Source organism: Dendrobates tinctorius, unplaced genomic scaffold (assembly GCF_039654945.1).
Source record: "Dendrobates tinctorius isolate UK_male_01 unplaced genomic scaffold, ASM3965494v1 ptg000005l, whole genome shotgun sequence".
NCBI lineage: Eukaryota > Metazoa > Chordata > Amphibia > Anura > Dendrobatidae > Dendrobates > Dendrobates tinctorius.
This window is the reverse complement of record NW_027361673.1, coordinates 19407918-19420663: the sequence shown is the minus strand read 5'-3', so window position 1 is coordinate 19420663 and position 12746 is coordinate 19407918. Positions and strand designations below refer to the sequence as shown.

Here is a 12746-nt window from a genome sequence, read left to right as displayed (position 1 = left end):
TACTTTACATCTGCACAATTTTGGAAACATAATTTTTTTTTTTTAGGAAGTTATAAGGGTTAAAAGTTGACCAGCGATTTCTCATTTTTACAACAAAATTTACAACACCATTTTTTTTAGGGACCACCTCACATTTGAAGTGAGTTTGGGGGTCAATATGACAGAAAATACCCAAAAGTGACACCATTCTAAAAACTGCACCTCTCAATGTAGTCAAAACCACATTCAAGAAGTTTATTAACCCTTCAGGTGCTTCACATGAATGAATGGAATGTGGAAGGAAAAAATAAACATTTAACTTTTTTTCACAAACTTTTTACTTCAGAACCATTTTTTTTATTTTCACAAGTGTAAAAACAGAAAATGAACCACAAAATTTTTTGTGCAATTTCTCCCAAATACGCCGATACCCCGTATGTGGGGCTAAACCACTGTTTGAGCACACGGCAGAGCTCAGAAAGGAAGGAGTGCCGTTTGACTTTTCCAATGCAGAATTGGCTGGAATTGAGATAGGACGCCATGTCGCATTTGGAGAGCCCCTAATGTGCCTAAACAGTGGAAACCCCCACAAGTGACCCCATTTTGGAAACTAGACCCCTTAAAGAACTTATCTAGATGTGTCGTGAGCACTTTGAACCCCCAAGTGCTTCACAGAAGTTTATAACGTAGAGCCATGAAAATAAAAAATCATTTTTGTTCCACAAACATGATCTTTTAGCCCCCATTTTTTTATTTTCACAAGGGTAACAGGAGAAATTGGACCCCAAAAGTTGTTGTCCAATTTGTCCTGAGTACACTGGTACCCCATATGTGGAAGAAAACTACTGTTTGGGCACACGGTGGGGATCGGAAGGGAAGTAGTGACGTTTTGGAATGCAGACTTTGATGGAATGGTCTGCGGGTGTCATGTCGCGTTTGCAGAGCCCCTGATGTGCCTAAACAGTGGAAATCCTCCACAAGTGACCCCTTTTTGGAAACTAGACCCCCCCAAGGAACTTATCTAGATGTGTGGTGAGCACTTTGAACCCCCAAGTGTTTCACTAAAGTTTATAATGTAGAGCCGTGAAAATAAAAAAATAATTTTTTTCCACAAAAATGATCTTTTAGCTCCCAATTTTTATTTTCACAAGGGTAACAGGAGAAATTGGACCCTAAGAGTTGTTGTCCAATTTGTCCTGAGTACGCTGGTACCCCACATGTGGGGGGGGACCAGTGTTTGGGCACACGGTGGGGCTCGGAAGGGAAGTAGTGACGTTCTGGAATGCAGACTTTGATGGAATGGTCTGCGGGCGTCATATTGCATTTACAGAGCCCCTGATGTACCTAAACAGTGGAAACCCCCAATTCGAATTCCAACCCTAACCCCAACACACCCCTAACCCTAGCCCTAACCCTAGCCCTAACCCTAACCCTAACCCTATCCCTAACCCTAGCCCTAACCCTAGCCCTAACCCTAGCCCTAACCCTAACCCTAACCCTAGCCCTAACCCTAACCCTAGCCCTAACCCTAGCCCTAACCCTAGACCTAGCCCTAGCCTGCCTACCTGCTTTTTTTTCTTTACTTTTTTTTTATTTTTGTGTTTTTTATTTTTTGTATTTTTGACTCATAGTAACGCCACTTCTCCTCTGATCTCACACTGGCAGATGATCAGAGGAGAAGCAGCGTTACTATGTGACAAGATCGCTGCCCGGCACATAGTAACGCCACTTCTCCTCTGATCTCACACTGACAGATGAGCAGAGGTGAAGCAGCGCTACTGTGTGACAAGATCGCTGCCTGACACAGCTGTGCCAGGCAGCGATCTAGTCACACTGTAACGCTGCTTCACCTCTGCTCATCTGTCAGCATGAGCTCAGAGAAGTCGCGTTATAATGAGGGAGATCGCCGGGAAACAAGCAGCTTTCCCAGCGAGCTCTCTCATTGGCTGCTGTGACGCGACGTCATCAGGACCTGAACCAATCAGGTCTCGATGACGTCGGGGGTCCCAGCATGCATTGTGCACCGGGATCCCCGCGTTATAAGGTATGAGGGGGTCCCGGGGGGCACAAAACCTCCGACAGTAGATAAACGTCGGCGCTGCACAAAGCCCAGCAAGCGCCAACGTTTATCTACTGTGGGCGGTCGCGAAGAGGTTAAAGGAGCCGGTCACTAGCTACATAATACCACCAAAAACAACTCTTTTCAGAGCTGAAGAAACACAACAAAGTCAGAGTACAGGGAGGGAGAGATTGTGTATTAGGTAGGGAAAGGTTAAAGTGTTCTACCAGTGTCCATCTTAAAACAGCTCTTGTTAGATGCAAAGCAATATTTTTCCAGCACAGAGAGTACTAGCATTTTGTGCTGCCTTTCTTTTAAAGCACCGGTCTATTTTCTCCACTGTTTTTGCATTAGTGCCCTACTCAAAGCAGTAGTCGAAACATTTCCTACTGCCTGCTACCAAGCACGCACCAGGCCATTTTCCCCTCTGTTTATGTGGTGACCGACATAAAGCCAGAAGCTAGACACTTCAGGATCGTGAGTACCGTGCGTGTGCCGCCTGAAAGGGACCAGTAGCATGACCATAACCTACACCCTGACTGTGCTAGTAAATTTTGACCCCAGACACTTGCGACTTGACTTGATTATTGTATACTTGCAGAGCCACTTTCGGCTCGAGACCAAATACTGTTACCAGAAGAAGGGGTATTGTTTGCTTGCTGGACCCCATTAATAAGGACACAGCGTCGGCCGTTGCCAGCACCATTGAGTTCACAGCAGGAGCTGCCATTCAGGAACTTCCTTACTCCTGGTCTAATGAACTGCTGATATTTGAACCGTTGCTCTTCACCTCAAGTTATCTTTTGTCTTTATGTACTGTTTGTCTCCCCTGTTTAACAGTTTACCTCCCTGCATTGCGTGGAGTATTCCCCTGTAAATAAACCTGTTAACCCTTGCTCTGCCTGCGTACCGTCACTGCATCCCGTTTTCATGCTTGTTACCTTTACAAATGCATGCAGGGATATTCTCCAGATTCTTCCCATTCTGTTACATCACTTTCCCAATTATTTCAGCCTATTCCTTAGGTCCCCAGACCCTTTTGTAGGGTCCAGCAGAAAATTCTCGCATTTCCCATTGACTTGCATTGTACTCGCTATTCAGAACGAATACCCGATTTTTACAAAGTACTCGTTACTGCCCATCTACACTCCTCTATGCTTGCCCACTCCACCCTAATTGACCCTGCTTTCTGTCACTGTAATAATGCAAAACATCAATAATAAGTGATAAAACATATTGTGTGCTCCAAAATAGTACAAACGAAAATGTCAGCTCACCACATATAAAAAACAAGCCCACACAGCTCAATCAATGGTAATATAAAAAAGTTACAGGTTTTCGGAAAAGGGAAACTCAAGCCATTTTTTATTTGCAAATTTCAAATTTTTGTTAAGCTTTTAAAATAGTAAAACACCTATATATTATTTGTATTGTGTTGAGATGAAGAATTATGTTGACAGGTAATTTTTACTGTACAATTAATGCTATTATAGCACAACCTCAAAACAATTAATGAATTGCGTTTTTTAACCATTTCACTGCACTTGGATTTTTTTTTTTACATTGTGCCTCATTCTATATGTTAAAATGAATGGTATGATTCAAAACCACAGCCTATCCTGTAAAAAGTAAGACCGCTTATGTCTGTCAGTGACAAAACAAAAAAGTTATGACTATTTTATAAAGGAAAGGATTTATTTTTTGTGTTAGGGATTCTTAAAAATTTTTGTCACATAATCTTGAGATCCTAAAAGTCTCTTGTTAATATATATATATTTTTTTCCTATATTGTTAGATATTTCCATTGCAACTTAGGCATCCATAGGAGCCAGAGTTACAGGTGAAAACAGCCCATTGGCAGAGATGGTCTGGGACACAGTAGGTCTGCTATGCTGGTAATCATGTCATTGCCAGGTGAGTAGAAACTTCAGGCATCCCAGAATTCAACTTAAATTGGGTCCTATGAAATGTATAGCACTACTACAAATTATAAAGTATTTTTAAGCCCTACATGCAAAAGTTTTTATATAATTATAAAATGTTAACCTAGTTGTGCACAAATTAAAATTGGTCTATATTTTTGCATGCTTTATATAGAGCTGTGCTATTAATAAATCTAATGAATAAGATATAAAAGAAAAAGTAAAACCCTTAATCCTTATTATATATCCCAAACCTATCTATTGGTACTCTGCTGATCTGAAGAATTACGTTGATAGGTAATTTTTACTATACAATTTAATGCCATAAAAATACAACCCCAAAACAATTAATGAATTGCGTTTGTTAACCATTTCACTGCACTTGGAATTTTTGTTGACATTGTACCTCGCTCTATATGTTAAAATGAATGGTATGATTCCAAACAACAACCTATCCTGTAAAAAGTAAGTCCGCTTATGTCAGTCAGCGGCAAAACAAAAAAGTTATGACTATTTGATAAGGGAAAGGATTTGGTCTATATCGGATAAGTATGGGTGCATTGTATTTTCTTCATTTGGCTTGATAGATTTCATTACTTTGTCATTGCGTTTTATGATTAATTAATAACGCTCTGATTTAATTTTTCACTCAACTTTATTGTAAGATCTGTAACTGTAACTAGTAATATCTATGTATAATTCCTTCACTGAATTTATTACTAGCCTTTCTCTATTGGTAATAAATTGCATCTGTCTATTTCCATCACTAGTCTACGCACTCCTTTTTCCATCATGAGACATTACACGACCATTGCAGTCAATCAGTGGCAACAGTGACCAATGCATCACTGCTGTGGTCACTGATTGACAGCAGGGGTAACATGCAGTCAGATCCAGATGACAGTCTGTATGCTCTCTAATCTGGATTGGTTAGGAACTTAGGAATTGACCACTGCAGTCAATCAGCAATTGGCTGTAGAAGCCACATGACATTACCTGCCAAAAAGAAGAAAGAGGAGGGACACAGGCAGCAGTACTGAAGAATAGTCCGATATATTTTTTTAATTTTCAGACCACTCTAGGCACATTTTTAAATGAAAAAAAATAGATGGACAACCCTAATTAATGATCTGGGTCAAAAATATTCATAAACAAAAGAAAAAATATATCATAGTTATATCCTGCAGTACAGTCTATACATTATGCAATGTTTTAATATGACTTACGGTTGGCATAGCTTAATGAGGTCTTGGTCCGTCGTGCCAGGTGGTAGTCCTCTTATGTATAGGTTTGTTTTACTCAGCTGTTCCCCTCCACTGTTGCTGCTGTTGTTGCAACTGTTTGTACTGGGGCTGGGGGGAGCCATGGGATGGGGAGCTGGTGCATAGGACTGCTGTAATGCAAAAAAGAACAAGCAGAATTAAAATTATGAATTTCTAGTGGGCGATTAACTGATATCAATATAATTGTTTTTTTTTTTCATATCATAAAATCTCCTAACACTAATTCAATAAAAAATTTGCTAATGGGAAGTTATGGCCAAGCTCAGCTATCTCCATAACATTGACAATGATCTGAACACATGATTGGAATACTGATACATATGATTGGAATACAAGGCTAGAAGGATACAACTTATTTGCAAGAAACAGACTTGATAAATGAGGAGGAGGTGTCGCATTGTATCTTAGAAACGCATATATTTGCACAGAGATTGAAGCTTCAGAGACTGGGAGTTCTGTGGAAACTGTTTGGGTAAAAATACAAGGACAGAACAATGGAAAGGACTCCATTGTAGGCATTTACTACAGACGGTCTGTGCAAGCTGGATAAACTCTTTATTCATCAAATGGGCAAGTTCGCCAAAAAAATATGACATAGTTGTCATGGGAGATTTCAACTATCCAGACAGTTGTTGGGAATCTCTCTCAGGCAAAACTAACAGGTCAAGGAAATTCTTATCCTCTCTTGCTGACAACTTTATCTTCCAAAAGGTAGGGGAGAAAACAAGGGGATCTGCTACCTTAGATCTAATCCTTATAAATAGGGAGGAAATGGTTGAGGAGTTAAAAGTGACTGGGACCCTAGGAGGTAGCGACCATGTTATTTTAGAATTTTGGATAACTAGGGGAGGAAGACCTGTGAAGACTCAGACGTCAAGGCTAGATTTCAGAAGGGCAGATTTTAAGGGATTCAGAAAAAGAATTGGATATCCTTAAGGACAAAAATGTCCAGGAAGGATGGGAAATCTTGAAAAATGAAATTCTCAAAGCACAATTGTTAACAATTCCAAAACGAGGGAAGAATAGGAAGCGTTTAAGGAAATCAGGATGGATGAACACAGCACTTAAGCACATGCTAAAAAGGAAGAAAGAAATGTTTATAAAATGGAAAGAGGGAGGCATATCTAAAGAAGAATATAATGGTGTCTGCAGAACCTGCAGGGCACGAATCAGATTAACTAAAGCTGACAATGAATTCAGGCTTGAAAGAGACATCAAAAGCAATAGTAAAGGATTTTGGGCATATGTCAAAAGTAAAAGAAAAGTCAAAGATGCTATAGGATTTTTACAGGATGAAAATGATGAAATGGTAAGACAGGATGTTGAGAAGGCCAAACTTTTAAATTCCTATTTTGCATCTGTTTTCTCTCAGAAAGGAAATAACATCAACTATTCTTCACTGTCCTATCAAGGGAATACAAGAATCCAGGATATCTATAAACAGAAAGCTAGTGAAGGAACACTTAGCTAACCTAAATTAATTCAAGTCTCCAGATCCAGATGAATTACACCCCAGAGTATTAAAGGAGATAGCAGAAGAAATTTTTGAACCCCTCTCCATAATCTTTGAAAATTCGTGGAGAACAGGAGAAGTCCCAGAAGACTGGAGAAGAGCAAATGTTGTTCCTATCTTCAAAAAGGGGAAGAAGGTGGTCCCAGGCAACTATAGGCCGGTGAGTCTGACTTCTATACCAGGAAAGATCTTTGAACAAATTATTAAACAACATGCATGGGTTTGTAACTAATAAGTCATGTCAGACTAACTTAATTTCCTTCTATGACAGAGTCACTGATTGGGTGGATCATGGAAATGCTGTTGATATAGTATATCTTGACTTCAGCAAAGCATTTGACAAAGTATCTCACACAATCCTTATTGAATAAATGACTAAGTATGGAATGGATAAGGCAACTGTTAGGTGGATTCATAGATGGCTTAGTGATCGGACCCAAAGAGTGGTCATAAATGGCTGCATATCCAGTTGGAAGAATGTCTCAAGTGGGGTACCACAGGGCTCTGTCCTGGGTCCTGTATTGTTCAACATCTTTATCAACGATTTAGATGAAGGAATTGAGGATAAACTGATTAAATTTGCTGATGACACAAAGCTAGGAGGGATAGCTAATACTAGAGAAGAGAGAGAGGATTCAGAAAGATATAAATAAACTGGAGCAGTGGGCAGCAACTAACAGAATGGTTTTTAACAGGGAAAAATGCAAGGAACTACATCTGGGCAATAAAAATGAAAAACATATACAGAATGGGAGGAATAGGGCTAAACAACAGCACATGTGAAAAAGACCTGGGTATACTAATAGATCACAGACTGAATATGAGTCAACAGTGTGATGCAGCAGCAAAAAAGGCAAATGCAATTCTAGGATGTATTAACGGAAGCATATAGTCTAGATCACGTGAAGTCATTATTGCCCTCTACTCCTCTTTGGTCAGACCTCATCTGGAATGCTGTGTCCAGTTTTGGGCACCACATTTTAAAAAAGACATCAACAAACTAGAGCAAGTTCAGAAAAGAGCAGTCTACAAACCCTGTCTTATGAGGAAAGGTTGCAGGATTTGGGAATGTTCAGCTTGCAGAAGAGAAGACTGAGAGGAGACTTAATAGCTGTCTACAAATATCTCAAGGGCTGTCACATTGTAGAAGGATCATCTTTATTCTCATTTGCGCAAGGAAAGACTAGAAGCAATGGGATGAAACTGAATGAGAGGAGACACAGAATAGACATTAGAAAAAACTTTTTGACAGAGTGATCAATGAGTGGAACAGGCTGCCACGAGAGGTGGTGAGTTCTCCTTCAATAGAAGTCTTCAAACAGAGGCTGGACAGACATCTGTCTGGGATGATTTAGCGAATCCTGCTTTGAGCAGGGGGTTGGACCAGATGGCCCAGGAGGTCCCTTCCAACTCTACGATTCTATGATTCTATGAACAGCTTCATGTGTCCTTATCAATTACATAGTTAAAACAGAGACATTGGGATCTCTATTCTCCCAGCAGTGGGAAACCCCAAAGATCAAACACTTTTTATTGAGAGATGACCCCTTCAAAACCTCATAACTGTTATTTGTTACTGTTCTGTACAATTTCCGCATTAGATAGAGCCATGAAACAATATGTGTTAATTTCCATGAGGCTCTACTATACTGCTATATGTCTAAATCTCTTTTAAGCAACAGATTTAAAAGACCTGTTATCGGAGATTTACAACCTCATCTGAGAGCAGCATAATGTAAGATAAGAGACTTTATAGCCCCCGCTACACATATCGATATCGCTAGCAATATCGCTGTAATGTCACCGATTTTGTGATGTTATAGCGATATTGCTAGCGATATCGCTATGTCTGATACTTACCTCCGACCAGCTCCCCCGCTGCTCATCGCTGGTCGCGCGAGAACGTCCTGGACCATTTCTCATCGGGCGCTTCCTGCTGGGCTTCCTGTGGCGCCGACGAGCGACGCGTGGACGCGGGCGGGAGGACGTCAGGATCGCCGCGTCTGACAGGTAAGTAGCGACCCCCGACCCCTGCTATGTCGCTGGTGAGATCTGCCTGTGTGGCAGCTCACTAGCGACCACTTAGCGATGCACCAGCGATCCATATCATTGTCGGGATCGCTGGTGCATCGCTAAGTGTAACGGTACCCTAACTTCAAAGATATATCACTTAGTTTACTTAGTACAGAAGTTGTGGGCACAATCATAGTTTTTAGATGTAGCATGCAGCAGACCTCAGAAAACTAGCCCCACCCACACCACAGCTTTTGTGTACCCTGTATATTAACAGTAAGCTACTAATCACAGGAGGGAGTGTGGTTGGACCAGGACTCATTTGAGCATCAGTCCAGGCAGTTTATCGTCCCCTGTTGATAAAACCTTCATTGTGAGGAAACAACAGCACATAGCCTAAAAAGAAACCCATACCTGAAATCAGTTTCTCAGCCCCTACCTCATGTTGTCCTTAGATTGAAAAAACCTGCTGACAGATTCCCTTTAAATTTACAGTGTGATTTATCCAGCACCAAATTATGTAGCTATTTTTACTTGAGGCAGTGCAGGACATCATGGACAGTGGGAAAAATGTATTAGATACACTGCTGAGTTTTCCCATCTACAAAGAATGAAGAGGTCTGTAATTTTTATTGTAGCTACACTTCAACCGTAAGAGACAGAATTTTACAAAAAAATGTAAAAAATCACATTGTATGATTTTTTACATAATTAATTTCCATTATATTGAAATAACTGTTTGATTCAATAGAAAAACAGAACTTAATATTTGGTACAGAAACCTTTGCTTGGAATTACAGAGGTCAGACATTTCCTGTAGTTCTTGACCAAGATTGCACACACTGCAGCAGGGATTTTAGCCCACTCCTCAATACAGATCTTCTCTGGTGATGAGCGAGTATACTCGTTACTCGAGATTTCCCAAGCATGCTCAGGTAATCTCCGAGAATTTGATGTGCTCGGAGATTTAGTTTCTGTCACTGTAGCTGCATGTTTTGTGGCTGCTAGCCAGCCTGAATAAATGTGTGGATTGCCAGCTTGTTAGGAAATCCCCACATGTATTCAGGCTGTGTATCAGCCGCAAATCATGCAGCTAAGACGACAGAAACTAAATCTAAGAGCATATCCAAATACTCAGAGATCACCCGAGCATGCTAGGAAATCTCGAGAAACAAGTATACTCTCTCATCACTAGTGTTGAGCATTCCGATACTGCAAATATCGGGTATCGGACGATATTCGCTGTATTGGAATTCCGATACCGAGTACCGATATTTTTACAATATCGGATACCAGTATCGGAAGTTCCCATAATGCAATGAGCCAGTGTTGTGGCTGTGATTGGCTGCTGAAATTATGTCATCATGATGCGCGGTCTGTGTGCATCATGATGTGCGGTCTGTTTGGGCCTGCCGGGGGTCTGTGCGGGCTGCCGGGGGTCTGTGCGGGCCTGCCGGGGGTCTGTATGGGCCAGCCGGGGGTCTGTACGGGCCTGCCGGGGGTCTGTGCGGGCTGCCGGGGGTCTGTGCAGGCCGGCCGGGGGTCTATACGGGCCGGCCGGGGGTCTGTGCGGGCTGCCGGGGGTCTGTATGGGTCTGCCAGGGGTCTGTGCGGACTGCCAGGGGTCTGTGCGGGCCTGCCGGGGGTTGTGTGTGTGTGCAGGCATCGCCCGATGGGACTACAATGACAGTGATTGACACATTAGCCAATGATGGGACAGTAGTAGTCCCATCATCCGGCTAATGTGTTGAATGTAAAAAAAACAATAAAAAAAAAAAACAAAACCATACTTACTACATACATACTACATATATACTACATTCATACAACATACATACATGCTGCATACTACGTACATGCTTCATATATACTACATTCATACAACATACATACATACTACATACATACTTCATATATACTACATTCATACAACATACATACATACTACATACTACATACATACTTCATATATACTACATTCATACAACACACATACATACTACATACATACTACATTCATACAACATACATACTACATACATGCTACATATATACTACATTCATACAACATACATACTACATACATGCTACATATATACTACATTCATACAACATACATATATACTACATACATACAACATACATACTACATACATGCTACATATATACTACATTCATACAACATACATACATAGTACATACATACTTCATATATACTACATTCATACAACATAGATACATACTACATACTTATGCAATAAGTTCAAACAGGTGCAATTAATACAGGTAATGAGTGCAGAGTAGGAGGGCTTCTAATAGAAAAAGTAAAAGGTCAGTGAGAGTCAGAATTCTTGCTGGTTGGTAAGTGGCCAATTACTTATTTCATGCAATAAAATTCAATTTAAATATTTAAAAATCATACAATGTGATTTTCTTTATTTTATTTTTAGATTCTGCCTCTCACAGTTGAAATGTACCTGCGATAAAAATTACAAACCTCTCCATTCTTTGTAGGTGCGAAAATTTGTAAAATCGGCAGTGTAGCAAATACTTATTTTCCAACCTGTATAGTATAGAGCTGCAAGCCAAGTGCATGAGCCTGTTAGTCAAAGATTTTGGAACATAATTTAGATGAAGAGATTCTTGTTGAGCAAATTATGATTCTCTTATTTGTGTGATTTAAGGCCTTATTCTATTATGTATCACAATTTAAGTAAATCACAAAACTGTAGCTGAAACTTTCTATTTATATAAATTTCCATATTCATAATGAAAACTCTTAGGTTCTGGCAAAATTTACATTACTATGAATCGGTTTTCTAAGAATTAGAAAGTAAGTAATTTTTCTTAGCTTCCTAGAGACTCAGACTCTAAAAGGTTGGCTTTGAGGAGAAAAGCGGGCTCCTACCTTCTGCCATCTGCCTTCCCCCAGAGAGGAAGGCAGGTATAACGAATATTCTTATGTGGTCTACTAAAATCAGCTTGACAGAACCTGGCAGCCACGTATGGAGTAAAATGCCGTATGCGACATCTGGAGTAATAGTTCAGATATTTTAAAACAGCTACCACCTGTATTATGAATATTTCTATTTTTTCTCTTAATGGCTAAAATGAATTAAAACTTTTGTTTGCATTTAGTTTTAAGATTGAACAACACTGCAATATTTCAATGCTCTATAAAAGAAAAAAAATGATATATAATTTCACTCAGAAATATCTGCAAAAACTTGCCATATATTTATTTACTGCCGTACGGTATGTTTTTCCTTTATTTTTATTTAATTAAGTACATTATAATGCTTACTAGGGGATACAGAACAGATCAGTGTCTCTTGTTTTGTACACTTCATTTTTTTAAGAAGCAGGCAGACAGATTATCATTATCTCCAATACTGAGTTTATGAAATAAATGGTCTATTGTAGTGATATAGACTATGTAGGTAATATTATAACATTGACAAGAGCACATTAGAGAAGACAAACACCTTATTTAGATTTTGTGGGATTAGGTAGATTTGCATTATGTTGGGCTCACAGCTACTTCACCTGACTGCATCATAAACATGAATGCTCTGCAAAACATGCATGTCTAAAGCCCCGGTTACACATAGCGATATCGCTAGCAATATCGCTGTAGCGTCACCGATTTTGTGATTTAGCAGTGATATTGCTAGCGATATCGCTATGTCTGATACTTACCTCTGACCAGCTCCCCCGCTGCTCATCGCTGGTAGTGCGAGAACTTCCTGGATCATTTCTCGTCGGCGACTTCCTGCTGGGCTTCCTGCTGGCGCCGACGAGCGATGCGTGGACGCGGGCGGGAGGACGTCAGGATCATCGCGTCTGACAGGTAAGTAGCGACCCCCGACCCCTGCTATGTCGCTGGTGAGATCTGCCTGTGTGGCAGCTCACTAGCGACCACTTAGCGATGCACCAGCGATCCATATCGTTGTCGGGATCGCTGGTGCATCGCTAAG

General features: G+C 40.4%; 1 protein-coding gene across 3 annotated transcripts in view; it reads right to left on the bottom strand.

The window, feature by feature from the left end:
• Positions 1-12746, bottom strand: part of RBMS3 (RNA binding motif single stranded interacting protein 3) — a 1042190-nt gene that overhangs the window by 814412 nt on the left and 215032 nt on the right. For all 3 annotated transcript variants that reach the window (XM_073568606.1, XM_073568614.1, XM_073568622.1), the window contains exon 2: positions 5187-5353. In XM_073568606.1, the coding sequence (XP_073424707.1) occupies positions 5187-5353 (167 nt within the window). The remainder of the gene's footprint in view (positions 1-5186; positions 5354-12746) is intronic.